This window comes from Macaca nemestrina, chromosome 1 (assembly GCF_043159975.1).
Source record: "Macaca nemestrina isolate mMacNem1 chromosome 1, mMacNem.hap1, whole genome shotgun sequence".
NCBI classification, from domain to species: domain Eukaryota; kingdom Metazoa; phylum Chordata; class Mammalia; order Primates; family Cercopithecidae; genus Macaca; species Macaca nemestrina.
The window spans coordinates 18,182,122-18,205,863 of record NC_092125.1 but is presented as its reverse complement, the minus strand read 5'-3'; the positions used below and the strand labels follow the sequence as shown (position 1 = coordinate 18,205,863).

At 42.9% G+C, this 23,742-nt stretch overlaps 2 protein-coding genes across 9 annotated transcripts in view; one reads left to right on the top strand and one right to left on the bottom strand.

Moving 5' to 3' along the window:
- LOC105499159 (tetratricopeptide repeat domain 13) overlaps nt 1-3,082 on the bottom strand; it is a 102,140-nt gene extending 99,058 nt beyond the window's left edge. For 6 of the 8 annotated variants that reach the window (XM_011771639.2, XM_011771640.2, XM_011771643.2 and 3 more), the window contains exon 1: nt 2,780-3,082. In XM_011771639.2, coding sequence (XP_011769941.1) covers nt 2,780-3,050 — 271 coding nt within the window. In that variant the 5' untranslated portion in view covers nt 3,051-3,082. The remainder of the gene's footprint in view (nt 1-2,779) is intronic. The other 2 variants (XR_011610519.1, XM_011771641.2) reach the window with 1 other exon arrangement.
- Nucleotides 3,083-3,306: 224 nt separating this feature from the next.
- LOC105499161 (ARV1 homolog, fatty acid homeostasis modulator) lies at nt 3,307-23,727 on the top strand. The gene is made up of 6 exons (XM_011771646.2): nt 3,307-3,499; nt 11,758-11,877; nt 13,526-13,679; nt 18,909-19,133; nt 20,248-20,394; nt 23,252-23,727. Exons 1-5 carry the CDS (start codon nt 3,326-3,328, stop codon nt 20,388-20,390), a joined length of 816 nt encoding a protein of 271 aa, XP_011769948.2. The 5' UTR covers nt 3,307-3,325; the 3' UTR covers nt 20,391-20,394; nt 23,252-23,727.
- Nucleotides 23,728-23,742: the final 15 nt, after the last annotated feature.

The window sequence follows — 23,742 nt, the reverse complement described above, 5'->3', positions numbered from 1 at the left end:
CAGAGGGGCATCCATGCCTGTAACCTCTGCAGTGGATCTGGGTAGGACTCAGCCCACTGAACAATTAGGCTGTTCCCTGGGACCTGGATTCCATGTGATGGTGGTGTGTATAGCTGGGCCAGCCATTGCCAGTCTGTTGTTTTTGGACTGGTGGGCTCCCACTAGCCATTGTCCTTGTATGTACAATCACTGGCAGTTCTGTCTCAAGGGAATAAACATACTGCTTGTAAGGAGCTATGCAGATTTAAATTTAGACCCAAGCAGGCATCAGCTCAGCCATTTGAACCTGAAAGCTGTGGGAAAGATTCTGAAAAGTGGTTGTGCTGCTGTGCTTGTCCTCAGTATATGTGCTGGATTGATATGAACAGGTTTGTGGCTGGACAGGCAAGCAAGAGACGATGGCATGATCAATGCTTAGTAAAGCCAAGTCTGTATGATTCTGAAGAACTGACTAGTTCTGGATCCTGACATTTGTCTAGACCCTAATGTTGCTCAAATGAGTTTCCAGATACAGAGCATCAGCTGCCCCTCAGGCTATGGCATGGTTAGTTGTAAATCCTGAATTCATCCCCACATCCTAGGACAGAGAAGAAATGAAGCAGGTTTCATAGGGTCCAGCTTCTACACAGTTGTCCAGGGCGAAGAGGGAGAAATGAGAAGTATTTCAGTAGCCCCTACAACAACAGAGATGGCTTTTGTCGCATACTGCAGCCAGGAAAGCTGAGGGAAACAGCTGGAGCTCCAAGTAGTTGATTCTGGAAATGACTTCTTGGGTGACCACAGCGGCAGCTGCCCGCATTTAGCACCTGTTGGCAGCTACTCACACAGCCAGAGGAGGTGATCTGAAAGACTCAGGTCGTTCATTTGCAACAGTACATTTTAAATTCCAAGCTAGAAAAAGTAAGTACTACATGGGAGAGAGAAAAAGAAGGTAGAAACATCTAAATAAATTATGTTTAAAGCTTCATGATACAGTGTTCATACTCCCGGGAAAAATCATAATACAAGTCAGAGCTGGCTTGAACAAGGGTTCTTAAATACTGGTGGTTAGCCTGACACCAAAGAATCAAATGAGGCACTGACATCAATAATACCAATAGATTTCATAGTATTAATCAATATATACCTTCTACTGTCTAAACGCTGGGGCTCCTTTAGCCAGGAAGCACCACATGACCAAAGGAGAAACGGAAATTTACCCAACATGCACCATATGCAAGTAAATACTACAGATGTGGTTTGCCTACCTACAACAACTTAGTGAAGACAAAGGTTTTGTCTGGAGCCCGACTACATGGGTTCCTCCTTTGGCAGCTGTGGGATCTCAAGAAGATGACAATTTCACTATGTTTCAGTTTGTTCATCTGAGAAAATGAGCCACCATCTAATGAGGTGGTTACTGTTTTTCTGACAGACTAATATACTAGGCTCATAGACCTAAAGCACTTAGAACAGCACCTGGCATACAGCAAGCACTCAATATATGTCGGCTACTTCTCATTTCCCTCACAGCACCCTCGTGAGGAAAATAAAACCCCACAATTAGGTGAACAGTGCTTTCCACTTACAGAGGAGGCATTTTACAAAGACAGGTAATTCACTAGCTCAGAGATACAGAAAGTGACAGAGGCAAGTAAACGCCATTCGTTTTCCACTGTGCAAGGCTAGCCGTGTTATGCTGTTACCAGCTACCGCCTACTGCAAAATAAAAAAAGTCACATACCTCTCAGTGAGTGACACTTCCTCAAGGAAGTCAGATTATGCTAAAAGGAAATCAGATTGTGCTAATCTTGATGTCTCATCTCAACTAAAAAAAAAAAAAGGTATTGTTTTCCCAGATACATAATGCTAAAGAAAACCGCTGCCAAGTCTTAAAAGCAACCATCTCCTAGTGAGTTTGGTAGACCCAGGTCTTTCCCAAAGCAAACTATAAGGGAACTCACATAGAGAATGGGGAAAGAGAAAGGGAGGGGATTGATGGGTAAAAAGACCCACGACAGAACTTCAAAACAAAAAAAAATGTACACATGTATTTCGTTCCAGAGGCATATGCTATTATTTATTAAACTGAAGCTAATAGCGCCCATTCTTAATGAATGAGCTGGCGTAGCTCCAATACACACACGGCACTGACACACAGGCTCAAGGCCTGCAGGGGCCTTCTTTCACTCTGGGAGACACCTGACAGATCGCAGGTTAAACAACTGGAAGTAGGATGTCAACGAGCAGATAAGAAGGGCTTGCTCTTTTTTTCCATTCCAGGGATCGAATTTTTAGGAACTGTTTTATACGAGACATTAACCCAGGAGATCAGGAAACCTGATTTCCAGGCCTAAGATGGGCCAGGCGTCTCCCTCCCGGGGCGGGCTCCGCAAGACGCCGGGGTGGGTGCTCATCCGCCCGCCCCTCCCTCGCCCCCTCGGCATCCTCGGGAGGCCGGCGGCGGGAACAGGGCTGTCCCGGGCCACCTGCCGTCTCCCCTGCCACCCTTCCAACAGTCGCTTCAGACTCAGGAGAGGCCGCCCTGGCCCCGGGAGCATGCCGTCAGCTCTTTTCTCGACTCGCCGCCCTGACCAGAGGCGGTTGCAGGAGGGCAAGCGGCGGCGTGGGTGGCAGCGGCGGGAAGCAGCCCGACAGGACCCCTGGCGGAGCCGGCTCCCGCGGATAGCGCGCCGCAGCCGGAGGCGTGAGGCCCGGGCGGCCTGTACCCCGGCCCCGGACCCCAGCCCCGCCGCCCCGTGGCCCCGGCCGACTTAGACGCCCGCCGCCGCCCACTCACCGCCGCACTCGGCAGAGTACTGGTCCCCCCAGTCCCCGGACTGCGGGCTGCAGCCGCCGCCGCCCGCCGGGGCCTCCTGCTGCTGCCGGTGCTGCAGCTCCTGCTTCAGCAGGGAGAGCGGCGAGTAGTGCTCGGTGGCCAGGGCTCCCGGCCGCGGCACGGCGGACAGGACCCCCAGCAGCAGCAGCAGCAGGACACCCCGGGCGGCGCCCGCGGCGGCCACAGCGCCGCCCCAGAAGCAGCAGCAGCAGCAGCAGCCGGCAGGTGCCATCTTCCCTCAAGGCGCATGTGCGACAGCCCTTGCCCGGCTCTCAGGCCTCCCCGCCTCTAACCCACGGTGGGCAGGTGGACCGTGGCAAGGGGGTGGGGCAAAGGGAGAAGCATTGTGTGCTGGGAATGGTAGTCCCAGCTCGACCAGCCCCTGGCCACCTTGCCGGTGCTGGGACTACGAATCCCAAAAGCCCCGCGCGGCGCAAATCTTCCGGTCTGGCGTCTGACGTCTTACCCGCCACAGAATCGGAAGTTCTGGGCTGCAGTTGAGTGGAAATGGGCAACGGCGGGCGGAGCGGGCTGCAGCAGGGGAAAGGGAATGTGGATGGGGTGGCAGCGACTCCTACTGCTGCCTCGGCCTCCTGCCAGTACAGGTGCATCGAATGCAACCAGGAGGCCAAAGAGTTGTACCGAGACTATAACCACGGTGTGCTGAAGATAACCATCTGTGTGAGTTGTCAGATGTGGGGTGTCCTTGAGAAGAAAATGGCGCGGCGGGATTTGGGGACCGCGAGGAGCAGGGTCCTCTGATACAGTCTTTAGTTCGGTAGTTGATATTCCTGCCCGGGGTCTTTGCATGAATATCTGTACTGATAGAGAACTCAGCTACCCGACAGCGCTTTTCTCATCCTGGGGCATATTTGGGTGATACGACCTAAGCTGGCGAACGGACCGGACCGCCAGGCAGAGGTAGATGTGGGCATTTTGCAGAGAAATGTAAAGATCAATTCGGTTGACATTTTGGTTCATGCCAAAGCTACTTCCTTGTAGCTCTTCTCCCTTTGACAGAGAGATGGTACCATCCTTACCCTCCACAACTCGTGTTGAATCCACCTACGATGCTTTTTAAGGTTTCGTCAAGTGTAGTTATTGAATGTCTGCTGTGTACAAAGCACTATGCTAGACGTTGGTGGTACAAAACCCAAAAGTGAGGAAGTAAAAATTCTCATTTCAAGGTGTTCGTAGTTTATTAAGAGAGAATAATCCTATGTTTAAAGAGTCTACAAAGTTGGAGGTTCTTTGGGGGTATTAATTAGCAAAGAACGTGTCACAGAATAGAGAGTACATTTTTGTCCCATTTTAGATCTTGTGATTTTCTAATAATCTCTTTAGTAAATTATGGTCTGTAGTAATATACAAGAGAATAGACAAACTGAGTGTATACCTATATAATCTGTCAACCACATAACGTTTTGGTGTATACACCCTCAATTTCCTGTTCCTCTCTCAAATGCTTTCCCTCCTTTGTCAAAATGTCAACCCTTGTTAAATCCAACATATTGCCCGGTCTTGTCCCTGTACCCATGCAGCAGTACGTTGCTGGGGGAAAACAAATTTGTGACCATTAACCTCATGTAGGCCTTTCATGCTGTCTGGCAATCTTATTTCGTTTTTGTTCTTTTTTTTTTTTTTTTTTTTTGAGATGGGATCTCCCTCTGTCACCCAGGCTGGAGTGCAGTGGGGCAATCTCAGCTCACTACAACCTCTGCCTCCCGAGTTCAAGCGATTCTCCTGTCTCAGCCTCCCGAGTAGCTGGGATTACAGGCCCGCACTACCACGACGGGCTAATTTTTGTATTTTTAGTAGAGACCAGGTTTCACCGTGTTGACCAGGCTGGTCTCGAATTCCTGACCTCAAATGATCCACGCACCTCAGCCTCCCAAAGTGCTAGGGTTACAGGCGTGAGCCACCGCGAAAACAGAAGAGAACTTCCACCAGGTTTGCAACAACATAAACCAACATAAACACAATACTGGCATTTGTTATTTCTTTACTGTATTCTTGTCTTCTTCTGCCTTCTGCTGGATCATGCCCACCAGCATGCATACTATTACTTCTTCCATCAAAAAAATAAAAATAAAACCAACAGCACCAACAAAATACGCTTGCTGCCACTTCCCCCTTTAGCTTCTGCTCTTTTTCTTCTTAATTAGAAAGCAGGCCTTCTAAGATATGTTTGTACTGTCTATTTCCTTTCCTAGTTTCTCTTGAACCTGCTTTAGTCACATTCGCACCCACATTTCATTAGAAACTGTTCTTGTTAAGATCACCACTTCCACTTTGCTAAATCCAGTAGTCGATTCTCGGTTAATGATCAGCAGCATTTTACCTCATGACTTTCTCCTCCTTGAAATGCTGTGTGCGCTTCTCAGGACTCAGTGCTCTTCTTATTGTCTTCTTACTTCACTGGCTATTACCCCTCAATCTCCTTTCTGCTTTTGCTTCACCTCCCTTAGCTCTTAATCATGGTGTATTCCAAGGCATAGTCATTGGGCCTCCTTCTGTCTGCATGCTTTCCCTGGAAGAGCTCATTCTGTCTCATGGCTTTATATACCATCAACATTTGGACAATTTCCAAATTTATATTTCTACCCTGAACCTCTTCCCTAAACTCCAGATTTAAATGTCCAACTACCTACTTGACTTGTCCACTTGGATTTCAATAGACAGCTCACATATACCCATCACAGTTAGTAGCAACTTTACCATTTTAACTCCTAAAACCAAGAAACCTTGGTGTCATCCCTATTTCTACTCTTCCTCTCACATCCCATATTCAGTTATTCAGCAAATCCTGTTCTGTCTTCAAATTATGTTCAGAATCCACTACTTCTCACTACTCCTGCTGCTACAATCCTCATCCAAGCCACCATCATGTCTACCCGAACTATTGTTGTAACTCCTATCTGGTCTCCCTACATCATCGTTGCACTTCTTCAGTCTTCTCTCCACGCGGTAGCCAGGGACTGATCCTTGAAAAATATAATTTAGATCATATCATTCCTTTGACCAAAACTTTCTGATGGTTTTCCATCTCAGAGTTAAGGCCAGAATCCCTGAACTGGCTTATAAGGCCCTATGTAGTCTCCTGCTACTCTTTCCCTTCCTTATTTTACGGCAGTCCCACTGGCCTCCTGGTGTTTCTCAAACTAGGCAAGTTCCTTTCTCAGGGCCTTTGCACAACGCCTGGAGCACTCTTCTATCAAGTATCTGCGTGACTAATTCCCTTACCTCCTTCAAACATCTCAGAGAGTCTACTCTGACTACCCTATTGAAAAGTATGATAGGCTTCCCAGCTTTGTCTTTCTCTATAACGCCTATCTTCTTGTAATCTTGTATATAATTGACTTAGTGTTGTGTATCTTCTCCTACTGGAAAGTAATTTACACAAGGACAGACATTCTGTCTGTTTTATTCATTAACGTAGCTGTATCACTCAGAATAGCGACTGACATTTGGTAGCCACTCAGTAAATATCTGTTGAATAAATGTATCCCTTCCAGGTTTTTAGATTAGCATATGCTTGGCCATCCAGGTAGGAGGAAGAGAACAAGATCTTATATGTGGTCTAAACCTAATAACTTTTGGACTGGTCTAATTAAATGGTTCATTTGGAAGATGATAACCACATAACTGAATATGGTCTGAAGAAAAGCTAGTATTTGTATATGCATTTTAGTAGTCTTTAAAAATACAAAAAATATCTTTTTTGTTGGCATTAAGCTAACAAAATCCCTTTGCTAAACAACAGGTATTTGTTTTGTTTATGGAAAGGCAAAATAATTATTGGATAGCCTGTTTAGGTCAACATTCACTTCCACCCTCCCCTTTGTTCCCTAACATCATACTCTTTCTCCCAGGAGATGGATTTTGGAGTTATATTTGGAGTATTGAATGGTGGCACAGTACTTTATGGATTCGTTATTGTCCACAGTCATTCCATAATGAGACAGAGTTTGTAATAGCCGTGTCACTATCATACTAATGCATACTAAACTTTAGACGATAATAGCACCACTCAGGAAAAATCGTTTCGTTTATGCCAGACTAAAAAATTAAACCATGAAGCGATGAATTATTTTAAAGGCTCTCCAACCTCTGAGATACAAAAAGTAAGAAGTTTTTAGACATTAGACCATTTGTTATGACATAATCTCCAGAGTTTCTAAGTGCTTACTCATACATACTTTGGTCTCTTCCCTACCAAACTTGGAGTCAGCAAGGTACTCAGCCTGATTGCTCACCTGTATTTTTCATCCCAGTCTCCTCTCCTTTTGCTCTGCTTGTTTTTTCACTGCCATTCCTCCCAGCTTGCCTTTCTGTCTTTCCCTTTCCTCTGTCTAATATATCATGTGTCCCTTGCTTTTAGCCAATCCTGCTGCTTCAGCTCTTCACAATTTATTATAAGTATGCTTAAAGATACAGTACTTTTGGCCAAGCACGGTGGCTTATACCTGTAATCCCAGCACTTTGGGAGGCCAAGGCAGGCGGATCACGAGGTCAGGAGTTCAAGACCAGCCTGACCAACACGGTGAAAGCCCGTCTCTCTAAAGTACAAAAATTAGCCAGGCGTGGTGGTGCATGCTTGTAATCCAGCCACTTGGGAGGCTGAGGCAGGAGAATTGCTTGAACCCAGGAGGCAGAGTTTGCAGTGAAGCTGAGATTGCGCCATTGCACTCCAGCCTGGATGACAGAGTGAGATTCTGTCTCAAAAAAAAAAAAAAAAAAAAAAAAGATACAGTACTCTGTATTTACTATAGGACTTGGCTTATTTTAAGTGCACAGATATTTAATACATTCATTATTATGTTAACAAAACAAAACTCCTGTAAGATTCTCCTAAGTTTCCATTTCCTTCAGCACTACAGCATTCGGCTCCCACCCTTGGGATCCTAGATGTGAAGATAAATAAGACACAGCCCTATCCTTGAGGAGCTTAAAGACTTAAAGAAGGGAAGGGAATGCTCCTAGAGATGACAGGAAGGAAACAGCAGGAATATTTAAGAACAAATTTGGTTTGTCTGATTTATATTCTAAAAGAGATCTGATTCGTCAGGCATTGGAGAACACAGCAGGACAGAGGAAGTCATATCCATGTTGAGACAGGCGGTGGGAGCAGCCTGAATTCCCAGAGTATGCTTGGTCCTTGTGCTGTAGGGATTCTTTAGAGGAAGATTTTTCTCTTTTCAGGATACTTGCCTATAAAGTAGTAAATGAAACAATTTTGCCAAAATAAGAAACATAAGAAACATAGTTGCTAAATCTGGGCAGGCATGATGGTTCACATCTATAATCCCAGCACTGGGAGACTAAATGGCAGATCACTTGAGGTCAGGAGTTCAAGACCGGCTTTGGCAACATGGTGAGACCACCCGCTGCCCCCGACCCATCTATACTAAACTACAAAAATCAGCTGGGCATGGTGGCACATGCCTGTAGCCCCAACTTCTCAGGAGGCTGAGGTGGGAGGTTCGCTTGAGCCCGGGTGGCAGAGACTGTAGTGAGACAAGATCCTGCCACTGCACTCCAGGCCTGGGCCACAGAGTGAGACCTTGTCTCAAAAAGGAAAGAAAAGAAAAGAAACATATATACTAATTTGAATAAATACGACTCCCAGTGGTCTGTTTTGGGATATCTACATTTGTTTTTTTCGTGTGTGCGTGTGTGTGTGTGTGTGTGTGTGTGTGTGTATGTGTAGTTTTTCTCTTTACATTCAAGGTGAAGGCAGAGGGAAAGGAAGTTGCAAGCAGCACTTAAGGGAAAAGCAAATAACAGAGGGAGAACAAGGAAAGTGAGGTGTAAACTGAGAGGGAACCAGCGAATTCTAATGACTTCTCAGCATTTATAAAACACGCTGAATGCTAAGAAGGGAAATGGGCAAAGCACATAGGATATCACATACTACCAGAAGCTGCCTCCTCCGTTTGATTTCATATCACCCTGTGCTCATCCCATTGTAGCCGTTGGATGCTACATAGTCTGATGAACTGTGGTCATCAGACCATATCATAGAGGCATGTTTGTCTTCTGCTTCTAAACTGTTAGGTCCTTGAGGATAGAAACTGTGGCTGAAGGTGAGTATCTAGCACCTTGCAAGTTCCTGGTCCATACAATGGCCAAGAAAAGAGAGCGATTGTTATGCATGTGATAGCAACTCCAAAGACATTTGTCAAACAGATGAATGCAAAAGGAATAACAGCTGCTGTGTCTCTTGGTGTTGGTTTCTGCCTGCCTCCTTCCAAGTATTGTCCAAATCCCCAGCCTTAGACTTGTGATGCTGTCCAAAAATGGCTTTTAGAGAACATTTAAAGGACAGAGAGGACCCCTGACTTCTTAGGGTTTCCATTTTAACATGAAGCAGCCTCTCTGGTGTCCTAATATTGCACGTAGAAAGGAAGGAGATATGCTCCCCGTGAGTAGCCAAGGAAGACCTATCAAACAGCTCTTTGTCATGGACATGGAATTTCTGATTCTGGGGCTTCTGTTTAGATGCTGGCTTATTCCCTGCTCAGATAAAGAACTGCAGAAATATTAACTCCTTATGCCTCAGTTTGATTAAGCAGATGTTTTTTCTTTTTTTTGAGATGGAATTTTGCTCTGTCGCCCAGACTGGAGTGCAGTGGCCCGAACTCGGCTCACTGCAAGCTCCACCTCCCGGGTTCACACCCCATTTTCCTGCCTCAGCCTCCCAAGTAGCTGGGACTACAGGCACCTGCCACCACACACGGCTAATTTTTTGTATTTTTTTTTTTTTAGTAAAGATAGGGTTTCACCATGTTAGCCAGGATCGTCTCAATCTTGTGACCTCGTGATCTGCCCACCTTGGCCTCCCAAAGTGCTGGGATTACAGGCATGAGCCACAGCGCCCGGCCCTGATTAAGCAGAATTAAGTTTGAGGTAACAGCACATCTCACGTCATTGGATCACTTGGTAACTGGAAAACATACCTATTCCTGTAATGACGCAAATGAAGTGGAGAAACTATGTAAATTGGGAACACATCCAATTTTTTATTACATTTGAATTGCAGGGTCAGTATTCTTCAGTGCACTTCATTTTTCTTCCAGCACTTTAATGTAGTTAAAAGGCCAGCCTAGACTGTTTTTATACTCGCAACTCTTCTATTTTATCTCCTCAAAGTTTCCAAATGTTATGCGTGTGAATTGTAGCCATTCCAGTAGTCCCCATTCTCTTTGGGGGATAAATTCCAGGACCCACAATGAGTGCCTGAAACCATAGGTAGTACGGAACCCGATTACCATCAGTTGGAATACGTTTCTGTTCATGCCTTCCACCCACAAATGTAATACTTTTCCCATCTTTCTTTCTTTTTTTTTTTTTTTTTGAGAGAGAGACAGAGACAGTCTTGCTTTGTTGCCCAGGATGGGCTCAAACTTCTGGCTTCAAGTGATCCTCTCACCTCGGACTCCCAAAGTGCTGGTATTACAGATGTGAACCATGGCACCTGGCCCTGCCTTTTCCACTTAGCACTTCTCACATACTGTGGCCTTAATTTTTGCAGTATGAAACGCCACAGCAAAACTAGCACAATTTATTTTCTTTACAGTTGCACAGGTAGAAGATTCATTCTTATCATAGATCTTAACCTCAGCATAAGATTGTTGTTTTCCTTATTAGCCGAGAACTTTCACCTTTTCACTTAAAGCATTTTACAGCTTCTCTTTGGCTGTAAAATTGCCAGCATCACTACTCTCGTGCTTTGGGGCCAATGTTGAGTCAAAGAAGGGTGACTTGAACCACAAGCACTGCAATACTATGATCCTTAATCCCGTTAACCTGGACAGCAACTAGATTGCTAACAGGCGGGGAGCATCTGCAACGTGGACACACTAGACAAAGGGATGATCCACATCCCGGGCAGTGGAGCAGGACAGCATGCAATTTAAAACTTAGGATTATTTCTGGATTTTTCCATTTAATTTTCAGAATGTTGTTGACCTCAGGTTACAAACTGCAGAAAGCAAAACTGTGGCTATGGGAGTACTGCTCTAGTTTTATAAAGTGAATAGTAGCTTTGATGCAACTTTGTGACTAGTACTGCTTTAGAGGTCACATTTCTAATGAGCTTGTTTGTGTATACCTGCATTTTTTATGTTCTAATGGTGTGGGAATTTGGTAACATTGTAATCACATGTGTCTAGAGAATCTGAACTCTAAATTGGTGACCCTTCAGGGGGGAAGAAAGCCATTTAATGTGAACTGCTAAGAGCCAAGGGAGCCTTGATTTTGGAACCTAGATCTAGGCTGCACAACCTAGTTCCTTACACAGCCCAGCACTCTCCATTGCCTCTACTCTAGCAGAGAAAAACCATTTTCTTTCCATATCCTTGATGTTACTGGAGAAAATCCCAGGCTTCCCCTGTTATCGGCCACCTCAGGATCTTTGGAATTGTGCCCCGTTCTTTACCTGCTTGCAGCTCTCAGTAGTTCTGGGGACAAGGTAACTTTACTGAGTACTTTTCTCCAAATCATATACCAAGAACCACAAAGTCAGGGGCATCTAGCCAAGAGGCAATAATTTATCAATGAAAGTGCATTATAAATGTATTTATTTTATAATAATTCCTACAAATTGAAAGTAGAATTGGACATAGAGTCTGTATAGATTGAAAGTAAAATCTTCTAGAATACTTTCCTGCCTAAACTCAGTCTTTAAATTAGATATATTTTTAGCTTCTTGAATATGAGGTTAAAATATTAATATTCCTAGCCTAGAAGATTAGTCCTTTCTGAAACCCTTTCTTATGTAGATGAACATTTTATATCTGAATGGAAGTTTATATAAATAATTGCTAATATGGCAATATTGCTATATGTGTCCAAAATAGACCCTGCTGTTTTGAAATCCTTGAGGATTCCAGAAAGTATACATTTGCTTGTTCTAATGTTATCCTGCATTATTTCAGAAATCCTGCCAGAAACCTGTGGACAAATACATCGAGTATGATCCTGTTATCATCTTGATTAATGCTATATTGTGCAAAGCTCAGGCCTACAGACATATTCTTTTCAATACTCAAATAAATGTAAGTTGTGATCATTTTATTTTTTAATTTTATTTGATGCTGTTACATTTTGAAAAATAAGAATTTTAAGCAGAAGTAAAGAATATTATAAAAGAGAAAAAGAAATTCTAACTTAAGAGGGTCTTTTATTGCAACGTATCTGGAAGTTTCTAGAAATAATAGATGTTGACTTTAAAAGGTGCATAATGCTCAATGAGTGTTTAAGAATGTGGTCACTGGCAGGAAACTGACAAGTCATAATCTGAATTACCTGCTAGTAAATAGAAACAATCATCACTGGTTTTTAACAGAATACAATTAGACATATCCAAGTAGGGAGAGAATTATACCTAAATGAGGTAAGCAAACATTAAAAGAAAAATGTTTTTAAAAACATAATTTATTGCATTTTATACTTTGCTATTAAAGGAATGTATAAGATAAATAACTTTCAGTTTAATCAAAGTTTAATCCTGATTTATAAAGTTGAATAGAATTGTGAACTCTTTAATAGTTTGGGTAGAGTTGACAGATAACATAGAGGACAGTCAATTAAATTTGAGTTTCATATACGCCACGAATTAATTTTTTAGTATAAGAACATCCTTAATATTTCATGGAACGTACTTACACAATAAAAATTTATTCGTGCTGTATGTGAAACTCAAATTTAACTGGGCATCCTGTTATTTTATTTATTTATTTATTTTTGAGACAGTCTTGCTCTGTCACCCAGGCTGGAGTGCAGTGGTGTGATCTTGGCTCACTGCAGCCTCCACCTCCTGGGTTCAAGTGATTCTCCTACTTCAGCCTCCCAAGTTGCTGGGATTACAGGCATGTATCACCATGCCCAGCTAATTTTTGTATTTTCAGTAAAGATGGGGTTTCGCCATGTTGACCAGGCTAGTCTGGAACTCCTGACCTCAAGTGATCCGCCCACCTCTGCCTCCCAAAGTATTGGGATTACAGGCATGAGCCACTGTGCCCAGCCTCTTCCTTACTTTATTTTGATGGAGAAAGTTCAACCTGAAGGAGGACTACATAGAAAAAAGCCAATTTTTGTTGCCTAGTATTTTTTATTTTAGCCAAAATTTCAGACTCTTAAGAACTTCCAGATTTTATTTGTTCTCTTTTAATATATTGAATCATACTCATCCAGGCAGAGGTATTTTTTAAAAATTGATGTTCAGACTAATAGTTGCTTATTCAATATCATGGAATCTTCAGATTAAATCTGTTCTCTTATTGCTGTTCCCACATATACATGAATCATACATAAGTTTTTTGCTTGATTCTGTGGAAAGGACAGAAGTCAAAAATGTGTAATGAAAGGTGAACTATTATTTAAAGCAGTAATTCTTAACTAGGGGTGCACATTAGAATCCCCCCAGAACTGTTGCAAAATATGGATGTCTGTGTTTTACTACAAAGATTCTGAATCAGGACTGGGGCTTAGACATTTAAATTTTTGAAGAAATCTCCCCATGTGCTTCTGGGGTACATTGCTGATTAAAACCCACTGATTACAAAATGACTACAATTAGCCACTTAGTTGGGCAGTTCTGAATTTGAAAAGTGACTAGGTGGGATGCCACAAATACTCTGTACCTGTTGATATTAATGCAACTGTTTCGTTACCTAATTGAATGGCAATGTCTTTGACTATCAGATCCATGGAAAACTCTGCATATTTTGTTTGCTTTGTGAAGCATACCTGAGGTGGTGGCAGCTTCAAGATTCCAACCAGAATACTGCCCCTGACGACTTGATCAGATATGCTAAGGAATGGGATTTCTATAGAATGTTTGCGATTGCTGCTTTAGGTAAGGAGATGCCACGCTTTCCATTCTTAGTTAACTATTCTTACTTAACTAATCTGGTTAACACTAAGACATGTAGTCTTAATCGTTGGTAAGAAGAGCTAGTTAATATGGGACTTGAGAAGGAATTTTCAGCTCCACCACTACTAACCTACGAAGTGAGTGTGTTTGAATCACCTGCTTTTTAAAAATCTGTTACAACATATATAGTATGGAAATAGTTGTGCTTATCACATTAGAAAGTTTCATAAAATATTTTGAAGCACAATATTGTTGATAAAAATTCTTTTATTTTTATTATTATATATTTTTTGAGACAGGGTCTCACTCTGTTGCCTAGGCTGGAGTGCAGTGGCACAGTCACAGCTCACTGCAGTCCTGACCTCCTGGGCTCAAGCAATCCTCCTGCCTCAGCCCCCCAGGTAGCTGGAACCACAGATATGCACCACCACACCATGCACCACCTGCAGCTAATTTTTATATTTTTTGTTGAGATGGGGGTCTCTCCATGTTGCCCAGGCTGGTCTTGAACTCCTGGGCTCAAGCAGTCCTCCCACCTCAGCCTCCCAATGGGATTACAGGTGTGAGCCCCTGTGCCTGGCCAATAAAATTCTTAATGTTTAAGTTTTGATTATCCAGTCTGAAAGTTACCTAGGTCCTATCTTTATTAATAGAGATAATTGCCAGACATTACGCAATGTATTGTACTAATTCCATTATACTAATGCAGTGTATTTTATAGGGTTCGTTATTTTTTGTTACTTGTTACTTATCTGACTGCATGCAGGGAATTTGGCTACTTCTCAAAATTCCTTAAGTTCAGGAAGTGCTTTTCAGAATTTGACTTCATAAGTTATTGTTTTCCTATTGTCAGAATTGTGTTGAGCTAATTTCTGTGACTATTTTGTTGCTAGTTCCATGCTCCTCTGCTTCTCAACTCTTTGATTATAATGAAATCTTACTTTAGTAATACTGAGTCTCCAGTCCACTCCAATATCACATTTCTGGTCTGTGTGTCTTCTTTTGTCCTCTTTTTTTCTCTATCTGCCCTCGCTCTCTTGGTCATATAACCTGTCTGCTGAGAACTCTCAAATGTCCATCTCTAATCTAGATCTTTCTCCAGACCTCTAGACTCTGCATCCATCTGCCTTCTCAACATCACCACTTGGATATCTAATAAATCACCATACCCGTAATTAAGCTCCTCATCTCTCTGCCTCTACTGCAGCCTCCCCCTTCTCAGTTGTAACTCCATTCTTTTAGTTGCATTAACCAGAAAGCCTTGCAGTCATCCCTGGTGCCTCTTTCTTTGATACCCCATAGTCAGAAAATCTCGTTGGCTCCACCTTCAAAGTACTTCTACTTTTTTTTTTTTTTTTTTTGACACGGAGTCTCACTCTGTCGCCCAGGCTGGAGTGCAGTGGCACGGTCTTGACTCACTGCAACCTCTGCCTCCCGGGTTCAATCTATTCTCCTGCCTTAGCCTCCCGAGTAGCTGGGATTACAGGCGTGCACCACCATGCCTAGCTAATTTTTGTATTTTTAGTAGAGACAGGGGTTCACCATGTTGGTCAGGCTGGTTTTGAGCGTCTGACCTCATGATCCGCCTGCCTCTGCCTCCCAAAGTGCTAGGATCACAGGCATAAGCCACTGCGCCCAGCCACACTTCTACTATTATACTACTACTACTCTCCATTCCCTCCAGGGCTGCCACCCTGGTGCAGGCCACCCTCATCCTTCACCTACGTGACTGCAGTAGCCACCTTGTATTTGCACGCAACACAGAGTAGTCCTTTTCAACCAAACCAGATCATGTCACTGTTGTGCTAGAACACAGTAGCTCCCCGTTGCACTCAGAGTGCAAGCTGAAGTCTTTACAGCGGGCCTTGTACTGGAATCTGCCCCTCCCAGTACGTCTTTCATTTTATCCACAGCTGTCGTCTCCCATGTCTACTCTGACCCTCCCCATCTAGTTAACTTGCTTCAGAAAGACTGGAAAACTTCCACCTTAAGGCCTTTGAAGTGGCTCTTCCTGTGCCTGGAATGCTGTCCCCCTAATGCCCAGATGTCTGACTCCTGCACACCCCTCAAGAGTTTGCTGAAATGACACTTTCTCAATTAAGTGTACCCTGATCAATGCTACCACCTCCCCTGGCACTCCTGATCTCCTGTTCCTGCTCTACTTTGTTTTTCTTATGGTACTTACCATTTAACATATCACAGAAGTTATTATCTTTTGTTAGTGCCTTTCTCCACTAACATATCAATTGAATGAGGTCAGGGCTCTTTGTTTTACTCACGGTTGTAGCTCAAGCACTTAGGTGCCTGGCCCATAGTAGGTGCTTAATAAATATTTGCTCAGCCGATTGAATGAATTATTGCATACTACATTCATGTACGCACTCTAACTTGAGCAAGTCACCATCAGTTACACTTGGTGATTATTCATTCACTATTCATTATTATTCATTCCCTTAATAAATATTTTTAAAATACTTATTAGGTGCCAGTTACTACTTTAGGTACTAGAGATATATCCATGGAAAATACATAGAAAAATCTCCGCGTCCATTATTATTTAATTACTAAGGCTTATGACAGCTTAACCGCCATGATGTCCAGTCTATCGATAATTTTATATACAATTTGGACTTGCGGCAATTTAAAATATTTGAAATATACAAAAGAATATGTTAGCCTTTTTATCTTATGAAACATAAGACTACTAAAAACATCCTTGAGCACATCATCTAGCCCAAGAATTAGAACCTAATATGATTTTAAACTTTAAAGCAAAGCCTCTTAAAATTTTTTTTAATTTTTATTTTTTTAAGAGTCAAGGTCTTGCTCTGTCACCAAGGCTAGAGTGCAGTGGCACAGTCATAGCTCACTGCAGCCTGGAGCTCCTGGGCTCAAGGGATCCCCCTGCCTCCGTCTCCTGAGTAGCTGGGACTACAGATACATGCTACTGTGCCTGGCTAATTTTTTTAAAAAATTATGTAAAGACAGTATCTTATTCTGTTGCCCAGGTTGGTCTTGAACTCCTGGGCTCAAACAGTCCTCCCATATGGGCCTCCCAAAGTGCTGAGACTGTAGGCATCAGCCACTGGTCCTGGCCTTTCTTAAAATTTCTAAAGATAAACTGTTATATGTCCATATTTTGTATATAGTATTAAAAACCAGGCTTGTTTTTAAATGGGTTGGAATTCCTATAGCAACTACTCTGTAGTAGACATTTTGATGCTTAATCAGAAGTTTCTTTCTACGATCTTTCTGATGCTTAATCAGAAGTTTCTTTCTACGATTCTTTCTACGAAATCAGAAGTTTCTTTCATCACAACTTTTTTTGTGTGTCTTAGTCTAATCCCTAATTAGACTGTATAGTCCAAAAGAATATCTTAGCCGGGCGTGGTACCTCACGCCTGTAATACTAGCACTTTGGGAGGCCAAGACAGATGGATTGCTTGAGCTCAGAAGTTGGAAACCAGCCTGGGCAACATGGCAATACTCTGTCTCTATAAAAAATACAAAACTTAGCTGGGCATGGTGGCATGTGCCTGTAGTCCCAGCTACTTGAGGGGCAGAGACAAGAGGATCACTTGAGCCCAAGAGATCAAAGCTGCAGTGAGTCACGTTCATGCCTCTTGCCTGAATGACAAAGTAAGACTCTGTCTCAAAAAAATAGAAGAATATCTTACATAAATAAAGCATTTTATAATTTAAAAACTGCTTTTACAGGAATTATTTAATTTTCACAATCATCCTCTGAGGTAGGTAGGTAGGTTAGGGGTTCCCCCATCTATAGCTGCGGAAACATAGATGTATAGATTTTCCCGAAGCCTCACAGTGGGTCACTATCAGTGCTGAGACTGAGGAAAGTCTCCCGACCCCCTTCAGTGTTTTCCACACTGGAGTATTCTATAGGTAGGTAGCAGCTCCTACTGAACTGACCTGACTGATGAGACCCTGAGGGCTAGTGTAGTTCCGTAAATCTCATGAATCCTACATTTAAAAGATGTGGAGGTTATCTAGTCTAGCTTGTCTGGTGCAAGAAATCTTTCTGTCTAGATTCCTGAGAGAGGTTGTAGCTTTGAATGTCTCCAGTGACAGGAGTCAACCTACCATTGTTAGATGGTTCTTGTTATTTGCTATTCATTCACTATGTATTCATTCAAGGAATTATTTATTATTTTTATCCAAAATCCAAGCTTTACAATCTACCTGAGTAGATTCTTGTAGCTGACAAGCCTTTTAGTTATTTTGAAGGGAGACAGCATGAAATACATCCTATTTCATGGAGGTTAACCATCCTAAATTATTTTTATTGATCCTAATCCACCTACATTTGGAACCTCTTTAGTTTGGTTTTATTAAGTTCAAAAAAGAGGATAGTTGTTTCTGCTGTAATATAATACATGTGTCCAGAGAAACCTAATTCTGCAGACACCTAAACTGCTAATAACATAGCTTATATGGGAAAAAACAAAATGAGGGACTGGCCACTCAGAATGGATACAGTTGGGTAATCAGATGACTAACAATCCTAATAAAAATTACAGCACAGTTAAAAGAGATGTTAAATTCCTAGTTAGCAGAAGCTGAACAGATTGTGCTGTGTTCTGACTGTAGGGGACAGTGGAACTATTGCTGCTGCTACTCTGGACTCTGTCCTGTGGATACTTTCTGGAAGTGTAAGGAATTGCATTTTAAAATGTCGTTAAAATGAGTAAAGGAAGTCTCAATTAACAATATTAAAAATCATGTGGATAATAGGCACTTAAATAGTAGAAGAATGCACAAAGAAAAATGTCTTCCTGTGTTATCCCATTCTTAGGATGGGACCCATCTTTCAGGCTGAAAAGCCTCCATTCTCCTGTTTTATTCTTTGGAGAGCTCTTACACTGAAGATGTTTAAGCAGAATCTTACTTGAAGGAACTTGAAGGAACTTCAGAAAGTTGATGATTACAATTCTAATGGAGTTACTTTTTCTTCAGTGGATAATGTTTCTGAAATTATACCAGCAGGATCTGATACAAAAGCCAGGAGTTTATTTAAAAAAAAAAAAAAAAAAGAAGAAGAAGAAGAAGAAGAAGAAAAAGAGATTGTGATCTTGAGAAAGTATTTCTTATGTCAGCTGCTAAACTGTATTTTGGAACTGTGGTTTATTTGTTTTTAGGGGGATATCTTTTGGATGGGGACATTCATACTTTTATTTTCCATTTCTTCTTTAGAACAGACTGCCTATTTTATTGGCATTTTTACCTTCCTGTGGGTAGAACGGCCCATGACGGCGAAAAAAAAGCCCAACTTCATTTTGCTGCTGAAAGCATTATTATTATCTAGCTACGGAAAACTCTTGCTGATTCCAGCTGTTATTTGGGAACATGACTACACACCTCTGTGCCTCAAACTCATCAAAGTATTTGTTCTAACATCAAATTTTCAGGCAATTAGAGGTATGTTTATGTGTTTATTCTGCCTTCTCAGCTTTCAACCCATAAAAAGCTTAAAGCCTTGTTTCTAGGGCGCAGTTTTTATACAACCTGTTGAACACTGGAATTCGTCATCACATAGTAACAATACCTAACACTTCTATAGCAGGTACTCATGTTTTGTTACATTTACCCATGTAATACTTTATAGTTTTCAAAATGCTGTCATATGCATCATCTGTGTCCTGTGAGGTTAGTAGAACAGCCATTATTTGATTTTATGAATGAGCTCCTGGGACTCTGAGGGTTGAGTGACTTGTCCAAAGGTACATGGCTGGGCAGTTATCAAGTCAGGAGAGAATGCTGAGTATCTGCCTCTCAATCCAGGACAATTTCTGCTATACCAGGAAGAGCAGCCCTGTGTGCCTTCATTTTCCCCATATATTGTACACACTGCTATTTTATTTATTTTTATTTATTTTTTTGAGACAGGGTGTCACTCTGTCACCTAGGCTAGAGTGCAGTGATACGATCACAGCTCACTACAGCCTCTACTTCCTAAGCTCAAGTGATCCTCCCACCTCAGCCTCCTGAAAAGCTGGCCACAGGTATATGCCACCACACCCCGCTAATTTTTTGTAGAGACAGGGTTTCAACATGTTGCCAGCCTGGTCTTGAACTCCTGGGTTCGAGCAGTCTGCCCACCTTGGCCTCCCAAAGTGCTGGGAACAGGCATGAGCCACTGTGCCTGGCCGAAGTCCTATTTTAAATGAACTTATTACCTGATACTTTTTATCAGAACGCTTGTCATCTTGCAAACTGTGAGACTGGAAGTATCATTTTGTTGTTGTCGTTATTCTCTTATAGCCTTAGAATTTTTTGTTTTCTCCTTTGATATTCATGGGAATCTGCCACTTGATTTGAGGAGGAGGGGCTTAGTGTTTTGTTGTAAGCAGAGGCTTTGGTTCTCTAAAAACATGTAGATGGAAAAGTGGGAGAAGGTAACAGCACAGATTAATAAGAACAAAAATAGATTTTTCTAAAAACAGCTTTACAGAACAATTCATACTACACCAAAATTTACATATCAATATCGTTTCATTAATTCTGGACTTATTGGCTGCCTTCTTTTTTCCAGTGACCCTAAACATCAACCGAAAGCTCTCCTTCTTGGCCATGGTGAGTGGCTTACTGCTGGAAAGCATCATGGTCTACTTCTTCCAGAGTATGGAATGGGATGTTGGAAGTGATTGTGCCATCTATAAATCTCAGGACTTCTGAAGAGGTACTGAAAGCATGTGGTATTCATGCATTCAGACATATAGCCTTCTCAAATTAGACAGATGTCATTGTAAAAGAAGTCGGTGCCCTTACATAACCCATTCTCTAGCGTCTAATTGCCTCTAGGTCACCCTCATCTTCCTCGAGGACTTTAGTACATGGCTCCCAGGGGTCTTCACTTTGGTTCCTTTTGTCACCCTCTGGGACATCAACATCCATGTTTTTGTTGCTTCTAGGGTCCTATCCTCACAATTTTTCTAACACCTCCACTCCCACCCATTCTACTAGGATTGTAGACTCTAAAACTGTCTCCTACCCTTCCCAACCATTCTCCACCCTCCCTTCCCCCATGCCAGCTTTATGCTGCCTTTCTCACCTCTAGTCTCTTGACCTCTCACTTTCCTCTGCTTCTGACCCGCCTTGCCTCTTTTTTAACCATACCTGGAACCTGTAGGCTGCGTTGTGCTCTTCTCTGTTAGTACCTTGGCATCTATCAGCCTTTTGCCTTCCATCATACACGCTTTGCTAAGGCTGTTTGGGTGGGTCTTGCCACCTGTCTCCTTGAGAGCCTCGCAGTGTTTCCTGAGCAGCCACCTCTGCCAGTGCACAGAACCTCAGAAGATGTCATGGTGCTCCTGTGCCTTCATAGTCACCTCCAGTGGCCCTTCCATCAGAGGGCCATACCTCAGTTGTTTTGTTCTGGTCGTCCCCTGTGTCTGCTCTGACTTTGCTGAGAAGTGAGACCTTCGCAAGTTCCTTAAGCTTCCCTCTTCACTTCAGGTCCTCTTCGGTCTTCCTCGTTCTTTCTTCCTTCTCTCCTTCCTATCTCATGTTGTGCTCAGCTTCCTCTCTGGGGCTGTTTCTGACCTGTGGGTGTCCGCCTCCCTCCAGTCACAGCCAGACCGTGGATGGCAGCCTCTGTGTTAGGAAGCAGGACCTTAGGCAGGATCCCAGAAGGCTGGGCCAGAGAGTGAGGAAAACACTGGAGCAGAGGGACAGAGTTGAGGCTGCGCTTTGGTCTCTCCCTCCTTGCTCTGTTACATCCTCCTTGCAAGTAGCGGCTGTAAAGCTTCTTCTAACACGCCATCCTCCACTCCTCCACTCCTGTTGCCTTAATCTTTCTTCATGCCCAGCTAATCCTCCTTTTTGGGTCTTCAGACATATCACTGCTTCACTGACCCTCTCTTTTGTATAGCAGCTCTCTCCCCTCTGCCTGTGTACATGCAGGCTCTTCATTCCAGAACAGTTGATGTAAGCCTGCTTCCCCTCCTTCTTCACTACCTTTTCTCTTCGTAAAACATACTTTCACCCAGAGTCTCCTGAACCTATGCTCCTAAAATTCACAAGGAGAGCAGGGCACAATAGCTCATGTCTGTAATCCCAGCACTTTGGGAGGCCAAGTCAGGAAGATGGCTTGAGCCCAGGAGATCAAGACCAGCCTGGGCAACATAGTGAGACCCCATCTTTACAGGGAGAAAAAAAAAAAAAAAACAATAGCTGGGCATGGTGGCATACACCTGTACTCCCAGCTACTCAGGAAGCTGAGGTAGGAGGATTGCTTAAGCCCGTGAAGTTAAGGCTACAGTGAGCTGTGATTGCACCACTGCACTCCAGCCTGGGTGACAGAACAAGATCCTGTCTCAAAAAAAAAAAACACAAGGAAGCCAATTCCCACTTGTTTCCTGAGTCCTCCTCCTCCCTCAGCTCTGCTCCAGAAACCTCTGGCTCCTGGCTCCTCCTGAAACAGGCCACCCAGTCCCTTCCTGTTAGATCTTTCTTCACTGACTTCTTTGCCTGTGCCAGGATTCTGTCCTCAGCTCTATTCCTTCCCCGCTCACTGTGCACATACCTGTGCACTTTCCTTCCAGGCCTCATACCTCCAGCTTCCCCTCTCTGCCAGGTCCCCTGCCTCCTACCAGGACGGTCCTGCCATTACCTCAAGTGTCCACAGGTCTGATATGGAATTCAGTGTCACCTGCACTCTCCTGTTGAAGCAGAGTCCTTTTCTGATAGTGTTTCTCTTAAAATGCTCCTCATCTCTTTTCACTCAGACCTCACCCTCTCCTGCCTAAAGGTTCTAACACCTCCAAACCAGCCTGCAACCCATACTGCTACCATGTAAGTCTTCAGGGAGCACCATTCCTGGGGGCCTTCTCAATTTTTCCATCATTTCTGATTGCTGACATAGGAGTTTCTTGTCTCTTTCCGAAGAATGTCTTTAGTTTTCTCTGAGCATTAGTGTGGCCCTCCATAATGTCATCCTAATTGTTCTCCCCAGGCATGTTCCTACTTACGTTCCACATCCACCATAGGTCCTCTCTTCTCCAAACTTGCCTTATGCTCTCCTTGGGTCCTGCAGGGCCCTCGTCTCCACCTAACCAAATATGGTCAGCTTTGCCTCTCCATGGAATAAGTGAAGACTTTCCAAAAACTCCAGTTTGCAGTGCTTTTTCCGTTTACTTCCTAGTGCTCAACTTAACACCTACAGCAGTCACTTGCCCAAGAACTTCTGACATTGCCCCCGGGTCAGATCTTTTGTTTCTGCTTTCATAAGTGTATCTGCTTGTCCAACAGTCAATTATAATTTATAGTTAGGAAAATAAGGTCATATATCTTCAATCACTTGAAAGCCATTACACTGTTTTTTATGATCTCATGTTTTATACTCATCTGTGTCTGGCATTAAAATTTCATGTGTTTATGCCTCACTCCCCTAGCCTGCTCAGAAGTCTGGTGCTGGGAGAGGCATGACTTGGGTTCCTTTGTATCCACCTTAACTCAGGACTTGCCCTAGTAAGTGTCTGTCAGTTTGATTTTTCAGCAGAATGTGCCATTCTAAATACATCCTTTATTTTTCACAGTTTTATTCATCTTTACTATCTGTGGCATGACCAGCTGTATCTGAAAGAGAAAAGACATGAAATATAAACCAACCTCCTCATTTCTGTTGAGTAAAATGAAGCAAAGATTGGAAACACTTTCTGAAAAAGAAAGCAATGATAATAGCAGTGGATACCCACCCCCACAGATGCACCCAAGAGACAAGCCATTTACATACAGATATTCACAGTCACATATAGAAACACCCACACGGACACAAAGAATGTTGCTGCAGAGACTAAATGACATGCAACAGGTGAAGATGTATATGTTATACACAAGCCCAGGTAAGCACTCATAATTCACACATAATAAAACATCTAGGTTTCATTCCTTTGACATGTTTGTATCTTTTTAATTTAAATGTTGTTACTGGCTTAAAATATTTTGTGTTCTTACAGTAGAAACGCTTTTAATAAAGTATTTCAGAATAAACCGAGTTTTTATAAATTTTCAATTCAGTAATTAAGGT